Raw genomic sequence first — 21,190 nt, 5'->3', positions numbered from 1 at the left:
TGGCTGGAACAGACAGTAGTTAATCTGTAGTTTCACATATTGTTTGGGATTCTCATAATATTACTGTTTTAAGAGCATATGTGATCAAAACCGTCTAACTCACCTTTCAGAAGTTTACAAATATCTAACCAAATACTGCATTTTAATTATAAATTAGTCTGTTTCCAAATTATGATTAGCATTTCAAAAAGGAAAAAAGGCTGTTTTTTTTAACACTACACAAAGAGTTGTGTGTTTTTTAAAACTGGTATTTTTCCTGTTGTCAATCACATACACAAATCGGTGTTAAAATTGTGTATTATAGTGCAGAAAAATAAAATGGTTACTTAGCTTGTTTTTTCTTTAACACAATAATAAAAAGATGTTGGAAAATGGTTCTTACCTTCCTTAAAGGTCTACTTTTGGTGTTGCCCTCCTTAATTTACTCGGTGTTACAAAACGCAGAATAGTGTGAGGACTTTATTGTGGAAAACGTGCTAGGATTTTATTGTGATCTGTGATCTAGGGTTATTTAGCGTTGCTGTGAGGTATGTGCAGAATTTGTGGTTTTTAATTTCAGAGTGTCTTAGGGTCTTCACTCCTAAGGTCTGTCTTTGAATGTCCCACAGCCAAAGGTTCTGGTTCCCAGTCCCGACTTACCATTGAAGATGGACTGCCACATAAACATCACGTCATCTATCTATGATGAGATCCAGCAGGAGATGAAGAGGGCAAAGGTCTCCCAGGCACTATTTGCCAAGGTGGCTGCCAACAAGAGCCAGGTATGTTCTGGAAGACTAACACAGACAGTGGCATGTCAGTGCCACAGCATCTCAGACAACCTGACCAGAGCTCATGTCATCATACAGTTCCAGTAAACATCTTGTAAATCATACTGCATGTTTCTCAAACCATTCAAAACAGTTGGTGCCCATGGACTGCTGCATTGATCCAGAGTAATAATTAATTAAATTCAGTAACTGAGAGTTTGAGAAACATAAACCAGAACTCTCTTAGACATTCTTACAGTAGCATGCACTGCAGATACTGAGCATTTGCTAATGAGAAAGCTTTTCTCTTAAAGCTTCTGATTCTGGCTTGTTAAATTTCCCTTGAGTGTGAGTTCCATTTGGAAACAAAGCCTCCCAAGCTTCCTATGGACATCACCATGCTATTCACCTTTAACCCAGCTGATCAGTGCCCCATTAGTGCAACAGAGTTTCAGGTGATTTAGGCTACAGTGATTTTGTGTCCTTCCACTGCAGTAATGCCTTTCTCGATAACACTAACAGAGATTTATGGCTTGGTTATTGATTTTTTTTAATATATTGTGAAAAAACTGCTGATTTATTTTAAAAAGGCAAGTTTATTCAATTAAGCTACATGGGATCAAAGTAATTAAAATGTGAAATATAAGTTTAGCCTAATTGTAGAGTGCTGTTCAAATAGAAATCCCATGTCTTAGTCATATGAATGTTTGAGATAATAATCAACAAACGAGAATTTGCTTAAGCTAAAATCCTCACCATATGAAAGTAAGTAGACTTGCTTGAGCCTGAGTGTGCTGAATTCTGCAGATTGCAGACTTGCTTGAGCCTGAGTGTACTGTATTCTGCAGATTGCAGACTTGCTTGAGCCTGAGTGTGCTGTATTCTGCAGATTGCAGACTTGCTTGAGCCTGAGTGTGCTGTATTCTGCAGATTGCAGACTTGCTTGAGGATGAGTGAGCTGTATTCTGCAGATTGCAGGCTAGCTTGAGCCTGAGTGTGCTGTATTCTGCAGATTGCAGACTTGCTTGAGCCTGAGTGTGCTGTATTCTGCAGATTGCAGACTTGCTTGAGCCTGAGTGTGCTGAATTCTGCAGATTGCAGACTTGCTTGAGCCTGAGTGTACTGTATTCTGCAGATTGCAGACTTGCTTGAGCCTGAGTGTGCTGTATTCTGCAGATTGCAGACTTGCTTGAGCCTGAGTGTGCTGTATTCTGCAGATTGCAGACTTGCTTGAGGATGAGTGAGCTGTATTCTGCAGATTGCAGGCTAGCTTGAGCCTGAGTGTGCTGTATTCTGCAGATTGCAGACTTGCTTGAGCCTGAGTGTGCTGTATTCTGCAGATTGCAGACTTGCTTGAGCCTGAGTGTGCTGTATTCTGCAGATTGCAGGCTACCTTGAGCCTGAGTGTGCTGTATTCTGCAGATTGCAGACTAGCTGGAGCCTGAGTGTGCTGTATTGTGCAGATTGCAGGCTAGCTTGAGCCTGAGTGTGCTGTATTCTGCAGATTGCAGCCTAGCTTGAGCCTGAGTGTGCTGTATTCTGCAGATTGCAGGCTACCTTGAGCCTGAGTGTGCTGTATTCTGCAGATTGCAGGCTAGCTTGAGCCTGAGTGTGCTGTATTCTGCAGATTGCAGGCTAGCTTGAGCCTGAGTGTGCTGTATTCTGCAGATTGCAGCCTAGCTTGAGCCTGAGTGTGCTGTATTCTGCAGATTGCAGGCTAGCTTGAGCCTGAGTGTGCTGTATTCTGCAGACTGCAGACTTCCTTGAGCCTGAGTGTGCTGTATTCTGCAGATTGCAGGCTAGCTTGAGCCTGAGTGTGCTGTATTCTGCAGATTGCAGACTTCCTTGAGCCTTGGACGGGATGCTGCCTCCCCATGACTTTTAGTGACAAAGTCACTATTAGTTGAATTGTAGTAAAAAAAAACATGTTGGTTGCAAGATGGCAGTCATGGAGAACAGATATTTTCCAATCGATGGCCATTACGACCTCGGTCTACCACCTGGAGCCTTCCGAGTCTTCTGGAGGTCCATCCATGCCCATCCTTTCTCTTCTTCTCTTCTTCATTTTGATTGTGGTTGATTATTTTTTTCTATAGAATACTTTGAGATGCACCGAGCCATATTAAAACATGGGGAATTGGCTTCGAGTTAAAGGCTACAGGGCATCTTTGTTTAGGCTTATATTCCTTCCAGTCCTCAGGCAGCATGAGCACATTATTGTGGGGGGGGGGGGGGGGGGCACGCCCTCCCCAGACTGTGGTATCTGATGGTCAGGCCGCTGCACGGAGTGCAGTCCGACGTGCCATCGTGTCTCTGCAGCAGATAAACAATACAGGCAGCCCGGGCACAACAAGAGATAAAGAGGCAGGCGGCCTGCATGCCAGTGGGGGGCTGTTTTACTCCACAGATCATCATCAAAGCCCCCGCAAATGCGTTCCATACCCACGGAGCAGGCTCTGTTTATATCACGTCAAGAGATCACTTTGTGCAGCATGAGTCATCGTAGAGATCTTTATCAGGGACTTTTATTTTATTACCCACACTGCCGTGATTGTTATGATTAATATGTACACATCTCTGTCCCCTTCACAAGGCCTGACTTTCAGATGGATTCACAAAAGTGACAATTTCTCCATATGTTTTTCTTTGTTCCCCTGTAAGATAATGGTAATTTGAAAGAAGAGACGGAGTCTGTGAACAGCTCTGCGGATGCCTGCTCTTGGTGTGTGTAAACTGGGGTTATTGTGAACAGATTTTCCGAGTGGGGAGGATAAGGTGGAGAAGAAAGTCTGAATGGCGTGGCCACGTTTGATTCGGGGGGGGGGGGGGGGCTCCGCAGGCTGATTACGGGGCAGCTGCCTATGGCCATGGCAGAGGATGAGCATTTTTTTGGAAGTTATTTGAGGAACTATTGCCGCCCACTGGATTAAATCATTAAATCACCTGTGACGGCTGTATTTGTGTCGCCATTGTCCCTGTGAAAGGCTGCACGCTGTGCACCATTAAGCAGGTTAAGATAATGTGCGTGTGGTTCATAGACATATTCCTGGGGAGCCCTGTGTGACAGACAGACAGACAGACAGACCGCAGTCACCAGCGAGAGCCGGACTGGGGTTTGGTCACAGGGAGGGTCACGCTTCAGCACCCCCATCTGCTGCCCCCCCCCGTAGGAGGATGTGGTATGGGGAAGCTGGGGCAGAGGGGAGGGAGAGTGACGATCAAGTTATTAGCATCTCGCCAGAGGAGGCTGGGCACACGGCAGCTGGTGCCAGGACGGGACCCAGTCTTGCAGAGATAATCAGATCTCTCTGCCTGCTCCCCTGCCGTCCTGTGCTTTGCCCCCCCCCCCACCCCCCCGCCTCTCGTCTCTTTGCTCCCCCTTGCCTGTACTTCTACCCGTTTACTCTTAGCTTATACACTGTATGAGCAGTTAAATGTTCCGACCGGGCCCCGCAGTGGATTTGAGGCATCCTCTGACTGTTTGCAGGGCTGGCTGTGCGAGCTGCTGCGCTGGAAAGAGAACCCGAGTCCGGATAACCGCACCCTCTGGGAGAACCTGTGCACCATCCGCCGCTTCCTGAACCTGCCGCAGGCCGAGCGGGACCTAGTGTACGAGGAGGAGTCCCGACACCATCACAACGAGCGTCTGCACACTGTGCTGCACCTGCCCTCCGACCCCCAGGTGAGTCGCCCCCCGCAGGCTGGGTGTCGCATGTCCTTGCTGCCATAGTACACATCTGCAGTGCAGAATTCCACCTCGCTAAGACTGACAGCCCCGCCCTTTACCCCACGCAGCCCCGTCGACCCAAACAGCCCCGCCCACTGCCCTACACGGCTCGGCCCACTGCCCCAAACAGCCCCGCCCACTGCCCTACACGGCTCGGCCCACTGCCCCAAACAGCCCCGCCCACTGCCCTACACGGCTCGGCCCACTGCCCCAAACAGCCCCGCCCACTGCCCTACACTGCTCGGCCCACTGCCCCAAACAGCCCCGCCCACTGCCCTACACGGCTCGGCCCACTGCCCCAAACAGCCCTGCCCACTGCCCTACACGGCTCGGCCCACTGCCCCAAACAGCCCCGCCCACTGCCCCAAACAGCCCCGCCCACTGCCCTACACGGCTCGGCCCACTGCCCCAAACAGCCCCACCCCCGATCCAGCATTACTGATTAAATTGATTTTCCATGCCGCCTGCCAGAATCATTCCAGCACCGCACTGCAAACACACCAACACGCACAGCGCTCCGTATCTGGTTCAGCGCCGCAGCCATGAGCTGCAACTCCGGCTTCCGCCGTCGCTGCTGTTGACGCCTCTTTCATCACATCTGTCTATGTCCAGTTCAGCTAATGGCATTAATCTGCGACAGACCGGCATCCCGTCCGAGGCGTTAGCTGCCTTATACCCTCCTCTGCCTGGAAAAGACAGTAGGCTCCCCTATACCCTGTCCTGAATAAGCTGCTGAAGGATATACTCACATCTATGAGCATCATTCCATTAGCAGCATATATCATATACCCACATACAATTAATGAGTTTTCTCAGTACCGCCGATTTAAAAGCATATTCTAGTTTTGTGTCGAACTGTAGGGCGTAAAATATTTTGTCTTTTATCGAAAGTGGTCGCATTTTAATTAATGGTAATTCAACCCCTTCTCCACCAGTCACATCATCAGCATGCTGAAAGTGTGTAGCTGATGAGGTCTTTGTACTTGGGGCGGAAATACCCCATTAGAGATGTGAGACACGCCCTGACCTTGCCCCCCCGCAGCCGCCCCGCTCCCCTGATATTCCTGCAGTTCTCGGGGGCCGTGCCAGCTCTCGGGGGGCAGCGTGTGGCTCAGCCAAGCTGCTCTCACTCATCTGCATCATATGGGTTGCAGGCTCTGGCAGCATACCTCAGGGAAGCCCTGAAATTCCCTGAGCCTGCAGAGGGGTCAGTAAGGAGGATCTGCCGCTCGTCTAATGGTGTCTCAGCTGAGCTGAGCGTAGGATATTATAATCAACTAATACAGCCGCTGTAGCAGGAAAAATGACGGTCTGATTTGTAATTGATTCCCCTTGGTGAATAGCAGACTGGTGACCCCTCCTGCTTTGATTGCAGGATCGTCACGCTGACCTTCATGCGACATGCTATTATGGCAATCTGAAGGCACGAGTGCTGTGATTTTTAGCTCATGGTGATTTGGCATAGTGCACGTTTGAATGTGTGGCACTTAGTGGCTGATCTTGGGTGCCAGGGAGGATATTCCGGAACGCACTGGGAATCTGCGTGTGACGTCCTTTAATGCTAGACGGGGGTGCAGGGTTCCTTAGGGTGCATGTTTAAGGGGGCTAGAGGTCAGTGTGAGATCAGCACGAGTCAGCTTGTTTGGAAACCGTTCCCTTTTGTCCTCCTATCGTCTGTAATGCCAAGGACTTTTCAGGATGGAACGCTGGGGCGGCACTGATCCAGAAACAGCAGCGTTGTATGAGGCAGTAATTTGCATTGTTGCATTGTTTGTTGCATTGGTCTTACAGAAACAGGCAGAACTGCATCCTGAGCACAGGGCGAATATGAGCGTATTAGCATTGACGTCCAATGGACGAGACTCTGTTTAATGGGCAGTTTATATGACCACAGGGGGACAGCATCCTGAAAGCCCCCCCCCCCCGGCTCTTCCCCGTGTCCCCCTGTGTGGCTGAGCGAGACACGCTGTCCAGAGTGGCACTGAGCAATCGCTTGGGGAAAGCCAGCTGAGCCAGCCCCCCCGGGACGGCCGCCAAATCGCCTTCTCTGCCTCCTGCGATCTGCCGTTTTCCTTTACTTGTTTTTAATAAATGAGCATCTTAGGAAGGAAACTGTGGTCGTACTATTAACACATTCCTGTGTTGCTCTCACACAGAGGCAGCACCGAAAGAGGCTGGGACATAAAGGGGCTAAAAATAACATCCCACAGAGGCAGCGCGGCCCAGATTGGGCCGGGAGGGACTTGGCAGTGCGGAGGGGTCATAGCGGGCGAGGGGGAAACAGGGGCGGGGGGGTGGGGCGCTTTGTGCGCACGGTCAGTCGCCGGAGACTGGGGGATGCTGCGTGAAGGTGTGGCCGGATCCTACACCGCGGCCCGTTTGGGTGGCCGCTCCCGGTGAGGCTGCTTAGCTATTGTTGGGGTTTTCGCTTTGCTAACGAGAGCCCCTCCTCAGATCAGCCCCCACAGCACCCCCACACCCTCTCGGCTCCAGCCAGCCTGCCACCACAGGCCACACATGGCTCCCAGCTGCAACAGCGATCAGTCTCACCCGTGCCCCCCCACACACACACACACACACGCGCACATGAGCACCGTAACACACGGGTTGACACAACCCCGAACGTACGAGCACAGGCCTGAATGAACCAAATTACATGGTCACACTGTCAGCTCCCTACACTCAGCCCCTGGAAAGCTGCCTGTAAGGCAGCACCTATAGCACGTCAATACTGCTGCAGCATCCAACGTGTAAACCCAGCTGGTGCCTGTACATTCACAGCCAGCGGTGCGACATTCTGCCTGTTATTAACTCCTCAGGCAGCTCAGCAATCTGTATCCACTCCTGTCTGTCGCTAGTTTTGAACCTCAGATCAGAACTTGTAGAAAATTCAGTGCAACTTCTCCGATATTAACAGCAGTTTCACAGGGCAGCTGTGGGGGGGCATGGACTTATTTATAATATATAATTCTCTACTGATATTTACATAAATGAGGTGACAGCGCTGCCCTTGGCTAAATTTGAGGACGTAGGCATCATTAATAACTTCTGCTTTGATTTTTCTGGATTGGATCTGTGCAGTGAGCCTCTGCCAGCTCTGCTGTAGCACAACAGCTGTTCATTCTACCTGCTCTATCTAAATGGGGACCTTCCATTCATTTCTATGGGAGAAACCCTAATCCCAAGCAGCCTTAACCCCACCCAGCCCTAACCTTCCATTCATTTCTATGGGAGAAACCCTAATCCCAAACAGCCTTAACCCCACCCAGCCCTAACCTTCTATTCATTTCTATGGGAGAAACCCTAATCCCAAGCAGCCTTAACCCCACCCAGCCCTAACCTTCCATTCATTTCTATGGGAGAAACCCTAATCCCAAGCAGCCTTAACCCCACCCAGCCCTAACCTTCTATTCATTTCTATGGGAGAAACCCTAATCCCAAGCAGCCTTAACCCCACCCAGCCCTAACCTTCTATTCATTTCTATGGGAGAAACCCTAATCCCAAGCAGCCTTAACCCCACCCAGCCCTAACCTTCCATTCATTTCTATGGGAGAAACCCTAATCCCAAGCAGCCTTAACCCCACCCAGCCCTAACCTTCTATTCATTTCTATGGGAGAAACCCTAATCCCAAGCAGCCTTAACCCCACCCAGCCCTAACCTTCTATTCATTTCTATGGGAGAAACCCTAATCCCAAGCAGCCTTAACCCCACCCAGCCCTAACCTTCCATTCATTTCTATGGGAGAAACCCTAATCCCAAGCAGCCTTAACCCCACCCAGCCCTAACCTTCAGGTTGTTCAAATGGAGACCTGAAAAATGTCCACAAAAGTAAGGAAGTTTCAGGTTTTGCCAATATTTTGGTCCCCAAATGTGATCTATGCAAACCCATACCCACCCACACACAAACACACACACACACACACTGTGACTCACATAGCAACATGGAAAAACAGCTAGCTTCAATTTACACTGGAGGTGAAGTCACATAGAACACTAAAACGTGTATTTCAGATCATTACATATTTATCTGTGATTTAATGTTTTTGCAATGGTGTCTCTCTCCTTTCTGTCAGAATCTGTTTTTACACCCACCAGGACTATTCCTCATTAAGAATTGCTTAAGCCATTTATATTTTATAATACTTTCATATTTTTTTAAAACATTTTTTTTACTTGATTGTATAAATAGCCTTTTAATGTGGCAAACTCAAAATACCCTTAATAAGCATTAAAATAGTTTATAGAAATGTGTAACTTACTTTATTATGAGATATTTTTCCAAAATGTACACTGTGGTTAAAATGCAGTGCGGTGTGAATGACTGACAACAATGCAAGAGCCAGTATCCTTACATAGGGATACATTTAATGGCTTTTTCATGACAACTTAATTTGGAAATAGCTTTTTTTTAGACATATATATTATATAATCCTGTTGCTAAGAAATAGGTCCAGCTTTTCTGGCTTCCGACACTCTGTAGAAATACTACAGGACAAGTTACCTTTGGGAGTAAAACCGAATCACTGGTCAGGCCTGGTTACTCGCTGACTGAGCGCAGGCCTGTCTGTCTGCACCCACTGGAGTATTGATCCAAGGTTCTCCTCATGTTCCGTGAGGAATCCCAGAGCCTGATCTGCTGGTGCCGGGGCAGGTCTCTTCCGGGACAGAGTCCAGAGAGTCAGGAGTACTGAGCACATACGTGTCTGAGGCCTTTATTTCCTCACATGTTTGTGTCTGTTCAACAACGTTTCGGTGTATCGTCTTTCGTTTTTATGCTGTGGGTGCACACATACATAAGCGTCTGTGATTCTGTGTGTGGCCCCCACTACAAAGGGTAACGGCTTCAAATGAAATGATAGATATCCGATTTAGCAAGACTAAGAAGCTGCACTTTTTTCTTTTCTTTTTTTTTAATGTGTCACATCTCAATACTCAACACGACCTCTGCAATCTACTGCTTCTTTCATAAACACATTATACAGATAATAAATGGGGCAGGAAAGTGTGTGTGCAAGAGCGAGAGGGAGAAATATATCAAGCCGACACACGGCTCGCTCACGCCAGCACCAACAGCACCAACAGCTGCCGTAGGAGAAATAAAAAATATTTCATGGTCTGGCCTGACCTCAGTATTATTTGAAAAATACCCTGTCATTATTGAAGTGAAAAAAAGAATTACTATTATCCTTATGTGGGACCTTTAATTTTAATGTACCACAGATTTATAGTCTAGCATACCAGAGCTGAGGCCCCCCCACTCCACCCTTATAATAAACACAGCGGGGGCAAGACGACAGTCTTCGAGATGCACCTTCCAGCTTCCTGCCTCCCTCTCCCTTTATTATTAGCAAAGAGGCGGCTGTGTCACGTCGCCACGCAAGTAAATAATACGCAGCCCCTGTTTGGTTGGATTTGTTGGTTTTCAGGAAGCATCCCTGATTACACCGCTGCCTCCTGACATCACCTTCTATGTGCCCCATGCCAAATTAAGCTAAGTTTATATTTTGACATGTTAAATTCCTCTTGTAAACTGTTTGAAAGAACAGTAGTTGATTTCAGTGTAATCCGTAGCACTTCAAATTCAGAATTTATATTGCATTTAAAAATACGATCTCAAGCCCAATATCTCAAACTCCAGACTTCTTACAAATGCAGGCAACGCAGGGTGCTGCCATGCTGTATATGGATTTATATATAAACGCAGAATCGATGTCTGACAGCAGTTCATTGGCTATAGTCATTTTCCCAGTACCGTGCCGTGCATGAACGAGGCCGGACCAGCCAAGATTTATTTTGTTCCAGTTGTTTTTCCACCAATTCAATTAATCTGGGCTGAGGCCTTGAACATGAGGTGATGATGTAATATATAAAGCTGCAATCTAGGTAACAGGGCAAAAGCATCATGGCTGTAATGTGTATAGCTCCATTACCATATAGAGGCGTATACATTTTTCAAAATAAAAACGTGCTCTTTTGTGAATGCAGTGATTTGTACTGATTTACTCTTGCAGATTTCCATTCAAATTCCCATGAACAACAGAAAAACAATTTAAATGTGAATGAAATAACATACTAAGTACAAAATGATAAAATTTATTTCAGGGGCAAATCCAAGTGACCCAAACATGAAAAAAATCTAGTAGAAATCAAAACATAACATCTATATAGCAGCAGGTAAAACCAACCAGCGAGCAACACAACTAACATCGGATTAAAAAAAAAACTGTGGATCTCCACATATATATAGACTATAGATGAGCAGAATATTAACAAACATGAAATCTTTTTCATTTCAGACTCGAAGTCCCACTGGCCAAAACTGAGCTGAAACAGAAATAAATTATTAGGTCTAAGTACTTAAAATACTGCCATTAAACTTTTTTTTTTTTCTATATTTACTGAAAACCGCTTTTCCAGTGAGGAATATTTATAAATAGCTCTAGAAAAAGAAAGTTTTTTCTGCAAAGCTCTCATGAACTATGTAACTTCACAATGTTTAAATAATCATAGAATTTAAAACCAAATTACCCCAGTGAAAGTAGTTCTCTTCTGAAATGGTTCCTGATGGCGTTTTGGTTTTGAGTAGGGCTGAAACATTCAGCTTGTTTTATTTCAGCATGCAAAAAATGGAAATGGAATCACACCAAAAAGCAGAACTGGTATATTCCAGTATTGAGAAACAGAACTTCAGCCTTTTATCTATACTCTCACCTGTACTGAATTTGTTTTGGATGTGTTTCCAAATCTTGCACCCAGATTGAATTAAGCTACAAGAATAATACAATAGGGGTTGGTCATTCAGCTGTCCGCTTCAGGTGGTTCACTTTCTGGCAACTGGCCATTGGTCATTCAGCTGTCCATTGCAGGTGGTTCACTTTCTGGCAACTGGCCATTCCTTAATGAACTGAAAAGCACAATAAACTGACTGAAAGGTGGAAGGATATGAAATAGAGTGAAAACTTTACTTTGATACAAAGCTTCTTAGACTGATAACTTAATTACTAGAGCTAGTTAATCCTTGAATAAAATAAGTGTGATTATTACATCAAGCATATCCTGACAAAACCTGGGAACCTGGGTTTTTAGGAATCAGACCACATACTGAGACACCGACGGCAAATTTCACTTAAGCTGCTCCATAAGACACTCTAAAAACAATGATCAAATCCAAATTTATATACTTATGCACAAACACTGTGAATTTGTGGCTGCTTAAAACTGACCATTCCATTTAAACCTGAATTTCATACATAATTATGCCTCTCAAACACCATTAATAAATTCCTAAAACTGTTTAGCGAAGGATTAGAAATGAACTCATGTTATAGTATAGTTTTGTATTTCTTGTTTCCATAACTGGTTTTTGTACTAATTATTATTATCATTGTAATTTGTCAGCAGGCACTGCACAGACAGCCCTCCCAGGTATTGAAGGACCCTTCTCCCATTCGTGAGGATCCTTTGCCCATCCCTCTGCCCAGTATGGGGGGAGAAGAAGGGGCCCAGACGGGGGGAGGTGTAAGCAAGAAGCCACGTTCGCGTACAAAGATTTCCCTAGAAGCCCTTGCTATCCTGCAGAGCTTCATCCAGGATGTGGGTCTGTACCCCGATCAGGAAGCAATCCACACACTGTCTGCCCAGCTCGACCTGCCCAAGCACACCATCATCAAGTTCTTCCAGAACCAGCGCTACCATGTGAAGCACCATGGCAAGCTGAAGGAGCATGCTGAGGGAGGAGGCGTGGATGTGTCGGAGTACCGCGACGACGAGCTCCTCTCGGGCTCCGAAGACACAGAGTCCAGCGAGGACAGCAACGAAGAGCTCTATGGCGGAGAGGGTGGAGCAGCCAGTGTCCGGCCGGAAGAGGGGAAAGACAAAGGCCAGGCCACAGCCACACGCCCCAGTTCTTTGCCCCCCAGTAACACCTCCTCTAGCCCACGGGACACCGAGCATCAGAGATAATGCAGCAGAAATTTACCAAGGGACAGGGAACTGCAAGACAAAACAGGGTTTCCATGTTGAGTTTGACAGTGGTGGTGGGTGCAGAGACCTTAGGAGATGCTCAGAGAGATGGGTGACAAGCAGACATGCGGAGAGGCTCACAGAGTCACCATTATGGAGGAAGAGTGATACCTCAGAAGATAAACTGTGGAGTCGTGTGTGATGGAGAAAGCTGGGTAGACGAATGGCTGTATTACCATGCATTTGGAGTGGGAGCATAGTAAAAATGTGCTGAATTCCTGAACAAGTTACCAGTAGCCGTTTCTCATCTTCTGATCCTTTTACTATGTTCACCAAGACAGCCATTACCCCAACTCAGTGTTTGACTGGAACAGGATATTCAGGTAGACCTGCTCAAGATAATACTGAAAAGTCCCCCCTTTTTCAGGCATCTGCCGCAGTTTTCTGCTGGCCGTAACATTTAGAGATATCTTAAGGTTGCATACGTTTAGACTTAAAAAAAAAAAATACGAAAAACACAAGCGAAACATTTCAGTAAGTTGTACCTGCAGTGATTTCAATACTATACAGCAGGGTTCTTCAACTCTGGACCTCGATTCCAAATCCAGGCCGTGTTTTCAGTTCTCCCAGGTAGTTGTTTAATAATTACTGCTTCTGATTGGTCAGAGGCTTCACACCTGACTGACAGGTAAAGGAAGGCTGGAAAACCAGCAGTGCTCGGACCTCGAGGACCGTGAGTTGAATAACCCTGCTATACAGGGACACGGTGATGGGTCTTTCTGGATAAAGTCAAGAGTTAGATAACAGGTTTTCCAAAGCCCACAATCAAGCTTGACAGTGTTTGGAAAATAAAAAGACCTTCATCTCTACTCTGTACACCATCCAATTGCCCATCAACCTCTATTCCATTGTTTCCCAGCCTCGTCCTCAGGTACCCCCCAAACAGTCCATGTTTTTGCTCCCTCCTAGTTCCCTGCCAGTCAGTCCACATTTTTGCTCCCTTCCAGCTCCCAGGAGTCCCTGAGGGCCAAGTTGGGAAACACTGCCCAATACTGTATGCATAGGAAGAGGAGTGACCTGAAGCACTTACATTCAGATAGGCTTCTAACCTTTCCCTACATCCTGCACTTTATAAGGATCCATTTCAGTGACAAACTTCACGCTTCACTCCCGCCTGTCCCCCAAACAGGCTCTGTCTCTCTCAGCTCCAAATGTCCAGTGTGAAAACCTGCTGTGTCCTGCTGTATTTCCAGTATCTCCTTCAAACCCTGGGATTCATTCACTTTGCTCACCATTGCAAAGAGCTACTAAGAGACAAACCCAGTGGAGATGCTTCACGAGGATGTGTATGGAGAAAACATGAGTAATATCTACTTAAGGGGACGTGGTTCCTCACATGTGACCAAGTACTTCTTCCTCCAGATTGCCTCTGCCGCTCGCTCCTTGTTGCCCAGGACAGTTTTCTCTTTGCCACCAGATCACCCAAGAGTTTACAGCAGAAAGAGGCATTTAACGTGAACGCTGAGGACGCAGGACCCAGTGAGCAAACAGTCTGGCCAATTATGTGTGCTGGTTCTATTGCCGTCGCTCTCCCTGTCTCTTTGCTCTTTTTCACTCCAGCTTGATCCCACGCTTTCCAATTTTACCACATCTACCCACACTTAACTCCACATCCCTATTTATTACTATCTTTATCCATGATTATAATTGTTATTGTTATTATTATTGTTATTACAGTTGCTGTTGTTGTGTTATTTCTATTTTTGTCTACTATTGGTTTTCAGTGTGTGGTAGTTGTCCTGGAAATGAGAGATATTTAAAGGGAAAAATCTAAATATAACAGGAAAAAGAGGTAGTTACTGAGGATATTAAATAACCCATGTAATGCTGTATATTACCAGTTCTATCTATATACTTTTCCAAAGAGAATACAAATGAACAGAATTAAATCCAAAAGAATTTAAATAAGAAATAAAAGATACATCGGCTGCAGATGTTGACAATCGCCATTTTGAGCCAATCACAGATGATAGGCTCTCTCTCTATAAATATATTTATATTATAAGTATAACTGTGTGTATGAATCAATGTTAGACTTGCCTACATGAGTGAAAGAAAGGGTCTTTCAGATCCTGCTCTGATTGGTTATCCAGAGTCAGCTGCTACCTTTTCATGCCCTCATCTATCATGACACATGTGTGTCAGTGATCAGAATCACGGAAAAATACTAAATCATATCTCTTTCATTGTTTTAAAGTTCACAGCCTGGCATACATGACATACCAAGACATTGCTTTTAAATCAGGGAAACTGTGAAAATACATAATCGCAATTTGGCACACTGATATGCTGCCTACGTAATAATATTTATCCCTGAGATTACAATCGTTTCTTATTTATAAAATCATGAAAAAATGGCTTTTAAAAGTGGTAATTAAATTAAGATTCCTTTCCTTGACTCTGGGTTTAGGTCGTCGTCTTATCAAATGAGAGATTTTACTAAATAGGGCCACTGCCTTTCCGTGCTGTCATTAAGCACTGCGGTGCAGTGACTTAATAAATCATAGTGGAAATGTGAATGGAGAGGAAATAAACCCAGTTTCAGAGTGAAACCATATGCAGAACTTCAGTATTAGTGGTTCTCAAACTAGGTCACAACCTCATGTTAAGGTATGGATCTTATTAATAACAATACTAATGCTGCAAACTTCAATATTTATCGTCCATTTCTGGAATACGCATTGAGTGATTTTTATTTGACTACGATATTGCCAGGAAACACATGCAACGGTGTCATTTTTATTTTCTTTTTTTGAAAATAGTCCACCATAATTTGATAAGATAATAAAAAAAGAAACCAAAAATGTGACTGCATATTCTAAAATGACTGCATCTCGTAATGGTGTACTACTCTGCCTTTGTGATTTGGTGACCTTGTGACGGAGTCAACAGTGCAGTTCAATAACGCTAAAGATTGACTTCCCAGACAGCTGTGGCTGACCTACAAGAAATCAGCAATGGCTTGTCTGCCATGTCACACTGGGTGAAAATAAGCCTCTCATAATTTACATATAATTGGATGTGTTGGTGACATCCTTTATATCATGTTTCTTAAAAAAGAGACATGTTCCATTCACTGCCAGTGTCTAATAACAGCATAGCAGATTATGCAGGAAATATTACAAATTATGCGTAAAACTACAATTTAAATGTATTTCATATATTTTTAAATATATGAGTCACTAATGTATCCCTTGATGGTCTACAGCTGGTTTAAAATAATTCTGCAGCATATTTGAAAAAGCAGCCAGCTATGCTAGATATCATTTAATCAGTGGAATGTCTATCTGGGGGGTCATAAATACAGCCATGGAAAAAATTAAGAGACCATGGGTGTGCATCTGTGAATATTTTTATTTTATTTTTTGCAAACTGCAGCCTGGTTCTTCCCGGCTTCTCATTAATGAAGGGCTTCTTCCTTGCTTTATGGGACATCAGTCCTGCTTCTATCAGCCTGATACAAACAATTCCTTTTTAAGGACACTTGATGTCATCCACTGTTGGATAAGTTGGCCATCTCTGGCATTAGAAAGTCACTTCCACCCTTTACCTGCCTGGTTTCTGGTCATTCCCAGTATCTCCTCAAATTGTTCTTGGGTTCTACTGTCTTAGAAATTTTGCACCTGGAAGCAACCTGCTGCTCAGCATAGCCTTCTGCCAGCAACAGAACGATTAAACCAGTATTTAGAAATGCAAATTATATTACAAATATAGAGTGGTCTCTTAATTTTTTCCATGGTTGTATATCACTTTTTCTCTTTGGGCTTACAGGGACAAAAAGTTTGAGAACCATTGATCTAGGCTTACCTGGATCCATTCAGCACAAACACTGCTCACCGCATCAGTACTACTATGACAAGGAATCACTTAATTATATTTCCAAAAACGTTTCGGCATCTATAGACAACTGTACATCTACACTACGACTGAAGTACTTTTGACGAAAATATTACTGAGGGGGTTATTTGTGTTTAATTGTCTTGAAATGAAAAGAAAAAGCTCAAAATGTTACCAGGTTAGGGACTAGGCTCACCCTTAGTATGGAGGTCCATCTTTTCCATCCGTTTCAATGAGAGGCCTTACAAAAGCCACACACGTCTGGCTACTAATAAAACACGCATGGAAAATGACAGTCATTTATGTAGAAATTCTGATGTTGTTGTTCCAAAAGCATCTAGCTGTGATCTAAATAGAATGAGAATTGACATAGATTGCAAGCTTCTCTCGTTGCTATTCATTAGCCGTCCTTTTCTCTGAAGTCTAAACGCCACGGGCTGTTTAGTACTGACCTTGTAGGGTTCTTTGCTTATTTTTTTTTTTTTACATTTCGCCTTCTAACTATTTCAGTACCTTTCAGAAAAGGAAGTTGTTCCCTTTTCCTGAATCAAACTGCCTTTTTATTTCTGATCTTGACCCGTGTTTCCTAGCAGTAGGGTTACCGGAGAGTCCTCTAAGTCAGGTTCCTGTCACATGCCAGTTTCTCTGTATGGTTTGTGAGGGACGTGTGCATCCACTGGGCTGCATCCTGCAGTCTTACCTGTCAGTCACCCGGCACTTAGGCCAGTAGAGTCCAGACAGGCTATTAGTATCCCGGCAACTCCACACACCCCCCATGGTCCCACATGCAGAGCAGACAAACAGTGCTGATGAATGTCACCTCACCCCAATTCTGCCCAAATTGCAGTAAAGTAAAATGGTGTGAGTGGGGGGGGGGGGGATACCAAGCAGGCACATACACCAGTGCTTATGGATGACAGGCTGTGGAGCTGTGGAGGGCGCCTAACCTGCTGTAAGCTCCCATGCTGCCCCGTGCTCTCTGCCAGTCCTCCGCCTCCTGCCTCGCTACAGGAGGAGGGGCAGAGCAGCAGGACACCAACACTGCAGTACCCTCCTGATGAGCGCAGTGTCAGGGTCACATACAATTACGCTCTCTGTCTCCGTCGTCTCCGGCTCCTAAAGGAAGAAACTTGCTTCCTTTATGATGTGGCGAGATGTAATTGGAGCAGACTGCCATCCTGCAGTGCAAGATTTGCTTTGAGTCATGTGGGAATGAAATGCGAGGGATTAGAGCCTCAGAGCATTGGCACATATGGGCACAGGTCCTTCATTCCAGAATTTGTTTGTCTCGACCCAAAAATGTGTAAACATGGGAAAATGCCTAAACCAAGAACTTTTGAATTCTCTATGTCATTATGCAGCCTGGAAGTAAATATGTTGTATATGTTGTATAAACAAAAGATAACTAAAGGAATACACCATAAAGAGGGAATTATATTGGATGTATGTTGTGTACCTGACATAATTAATACTGAAACAGAACAGAGAGGACCTCCATACATGCCTGTACAACATACCAGTCAGATGATTGAAAAATTGAGCCTTTCTAACCAGTCAATAGCAGCTTATTTTAATAATATTCTGGGAAGCAGTACTGAGAGACCCAACTCAAATTGACCGTTTCATCTCTTGTAGCCACTTAGCGGTGATGTGTTTAGTTCTGGGGTTATCATTTATTGTATTGCTTCACAAATAAAGCACAACAGCCTGCTTCAGTACAACAGTATACCATGATTGCTTCCATCAGGATCAGTTCTATCACCATCATTGTCATCAAAGTTTTCATAAGTATGATTATTGACAATGTGAATAAACATTATTTTATGTGGATCAGTCCTTTTGTTATCTATGGAAATCAAATTCATCTTTGTTATCACTAAGTGATGATTAATTTTTAACTTATTTGCATTGTTAGGCTCTTAGAGTTTGTTCTTTTAAATTTTGTTGTTTAATTAAAATGCATTCAATGAAAACCATTCAATGGTATTGGTCTATATCTTATTTATTGTGTGTTAATGTATGTTGTGTGTGTAACAAGTGGAGTTACTCAGTGGTGATATGTAATTTGTGAAAAGCTAATAATTATATCAGTTTACTCAAAATTTCTGACACTGCACATATAATTTTTTTTCTTTCCAAGGAATAAATAAAACAAGCTGTTACTGATGGTACAGTGGCACTCTGCTTGATGCCTTAAATGTAAAGCCACCTCAGCAGGTCTTTCAAGGTTAAACTTAATCAGTGGATATTTTTTAAATAAATATTCAGGAAAGTAAATCAGCCAGAGATTACTGCAGTGTAAATCAGCCAGCAGGACATTAAAAAGCAACTCCCCCCCCCCCCCACGCATACCACATAGAGCTGTATAAGGAAGCAAATGAGATTTGTAACGAGCAAAAAGGATAGACGACGACTCTTCAGTATACAAGGAGCACTGGTTTGTTTGTTTGTTTTCTGCTTAGTTCAGGCGAGAATGTATGTATGGGATGGGATGGGGGATGCAAAGCAGGCTTATTTAGGAAAGATTTATTTATGAGGCCAGTTAACTTTGTGCAATTTCATGTCCCATTTGCTTGCCAGGGCAGCTGATAATAATTTCAAGCTATTTATTATTTCACTAAGTGTGAAAAAGAATAGTTTTTAACCCTGTTAATCCTGTGAGTGAATTTTCGTGGCACATGCCGTCTGTTTTCAGTGGGGGGGGGGGGGGGGCATGGAATTTACTGACCTACTGGAGGTTCATCAAATGTTATCATTCCTGGTCGCTGTTCCACAGCCGAGCTACTTCGCTATTGAGACCTTTGAGTCCTGCTATTGGCCGGCATCCATCACTCTCTGCCTTTCTCAGCATTTGTGCAGATAGCAACATCTTCTGGTTTTAATCCTGCATGAGTCCCAAATCTCCTAATTGAACTCATTATTCGCCCAATTGGCTCACCTTAACCCTCTCCTGCGGGTCAGGGACTGTTTGTGATTATAGAAAGAAATTTCTAGAAACAAAACATTTAAGCATGGGAGATTAAGACTGTTGGCCTTGCAGGATTCCAGTGGTATTCATTTATTCTGTGATAAGAGCCAATTCACACTCTAGTCCAGTGTACTAGGACCACCCAGACTGGGAAACTGGATTTCACTTGACGGCTAAAAGGTTCATTTAACTGACATTGTCACAATCCTGCACAGGTTCTTTCTCATGTGGCTCATGCTGGGGACAAAAGTATGAGTAAGGTTCTTGACTAAGCTCGTTATCTCCACTGTCAGGCATGCTTGAATGTGATTTGAAGAACCTCAATAGTTAAAACAGTTTTATCCTCTCTAGTAGTGTCATGCAAGGATATTCATGACAGGAAAAAACGAAAACTGCAATTAGCTGATGAGTGTCATAAATTTATAGCTGGGAGACTGTGGTTAACCTGGCCTTAAATGTGCAATAAATGACTCACCCATCTACTCAAATTTGCATACCCACTTGCGACATCTCCAAGAGATTTGTGAAGCCATCCTTGCAATAACATTATATGTGCTGCAGCAATTCAGATCTTTAGGACCTTAGCATCCAGGAAATAGAGCCTGGAGCCTACAGTAGACCATGAAGTTAGGGACCCCCTTGTTGGGATGCCAGTCTGTCACAAGGCACAAACACACATCATTGTGTTTCAGATTTAGAAAACATTTTGCCTAACTAACATGGTTTTTGGACCATGGGATAAACCCACCAAAATGACACACAAACACGGGAATAACATGCAAATGCTACACAAACAACTGGCTAGGGGACTGTCACCTTACGAGGCTCCAGTGTCACCTTCTGAGCCAGCATGCTACGCTAACGCTGTCATGCCGAAAATATTTTTCATTTTTCTCTTTGATACAGCATTTAGCTGATGTCAGCTACCTTTCTGCCCATCATCTGTTTTGTATTAGCTATAGATTCCTGAAGTTAGTTAAACCGGGTTTCTAGCTAGGTCTTCTTAAAGCTTAAAGACAATGTCTGCTTTGGCTGTAGCTCAAATAAAGTACAATATCCTCATCATACACCAAATGTGCATATATTAAGGCTTTCATGATTGACATGGTATTAATAATTTCTGCATAGGTTTAGTAAAATTTTATGTATTTTTTCTTATGTCTATTAATCACCTCACTGTCAATGGTCTTTCAATCTGTATTTATATTTATCTTCAGTCCAGGGCACGTATGTGCACACACAGTCCCTCAGAGTAACACACCGTACTTCATGGTCACTGGATACCTTAAAAACCGTATGTGTACACCAGGGGCGTCCGAAGAATTTTGAATGTGGGGGGACACACTGGCATAAAACTAATATTTTATGTTAAATGTGGGGGGGTCCAAATGAATAATTATGAAATGTGAGGGGGACACGTCCCCCTCAGATTTAATGGCGGCGACGCCCATGGTGTACACACCATATTTCATGGTCACTGGATACCCTAAAACCTGTGTGTGCACACACAGTGCCTCAGAGTAACATAGCGTATTTCATGGTCACTGGATACCCTAAAAACTGCATGTGTACACAGTGCCTCAGAGTAACACACCAAACATCACAGTCACTGGATACCCTAAAACCTGTATGTGCACACACAGTGCCTCAGAGTAGCACATCAAACATCACAGTCACTGGATACCCTAAAACCTGTATGTGCACACACAGTGCCTCAGAGTAACACACCAAACATCACAGTCACTGGATACCCTAAAACCTGTATGTGCACACACAGTGCCTCAGAGTAACATAGAGTATTTCATGGTCACTGGATACCCTAAAAACTGCATGTGTACACAGTGCCTCAGAGTAACACACCAAACATCACAGTCACTGGATACCC

At 44.3% G+C, this 21,190-nt stretch overlaps 1 protein-coding gene across 2 annotated transcripts in view; it reads left to right on the top strand.

Annotated features, from left to right (window-relative positions):
- Positions 1 to 18,313, top strand: part of satb2 (SATB homeobox 2) — a 51,850-nt gene extending 33,537 nt beyond the window's left edge. The window contains exons 10-12 of one of the 2 annotated variants that reach the window (XM_023805640.2): positions 609 to 761; positions 4,237 to 4,431; positions 11,880 to 18,313. In XM_023805640.2, coding sequence (XP_023661408.1) covers positions 609 to 761; positions 4,237 to 4,431; positions 11,880 to 12,440 — 909 coding nt within the window. In that variant the 3' untranslated portion in view covers positions 12,441 to 18,313. Of the gene's footprint in view, positions 1 to 608; positions 762 to 4,236; positions 4,432 to 11,876 lie in introns of both variants that reach the window. The other variant, XM_023805639.2, reaches the window with a different exon arrangement.
- Positions 18,314 to 21,190: the final 2,877 nt, after the last annotated feature.

This window comes from Paramormyrops kingsleyae, chromosome 1 (genome assembly GCF_048594095.1).
Source record: "Paramormyrops kingsleyae isolate MSU_618 chromosome 1, PKINGS_0.4, whole genome shotgun sequence".
Taxonomy (NCBI): Eukaryota; Metazoa; Chordata; class Actinopteri; order Osteoglossiformes; family Mormyridae; genus Paramormyrops; species Paramormyrops kingsleyae.
This window is presented reverse-complemented; position numbering and strand designations above follow the sequence as displayed.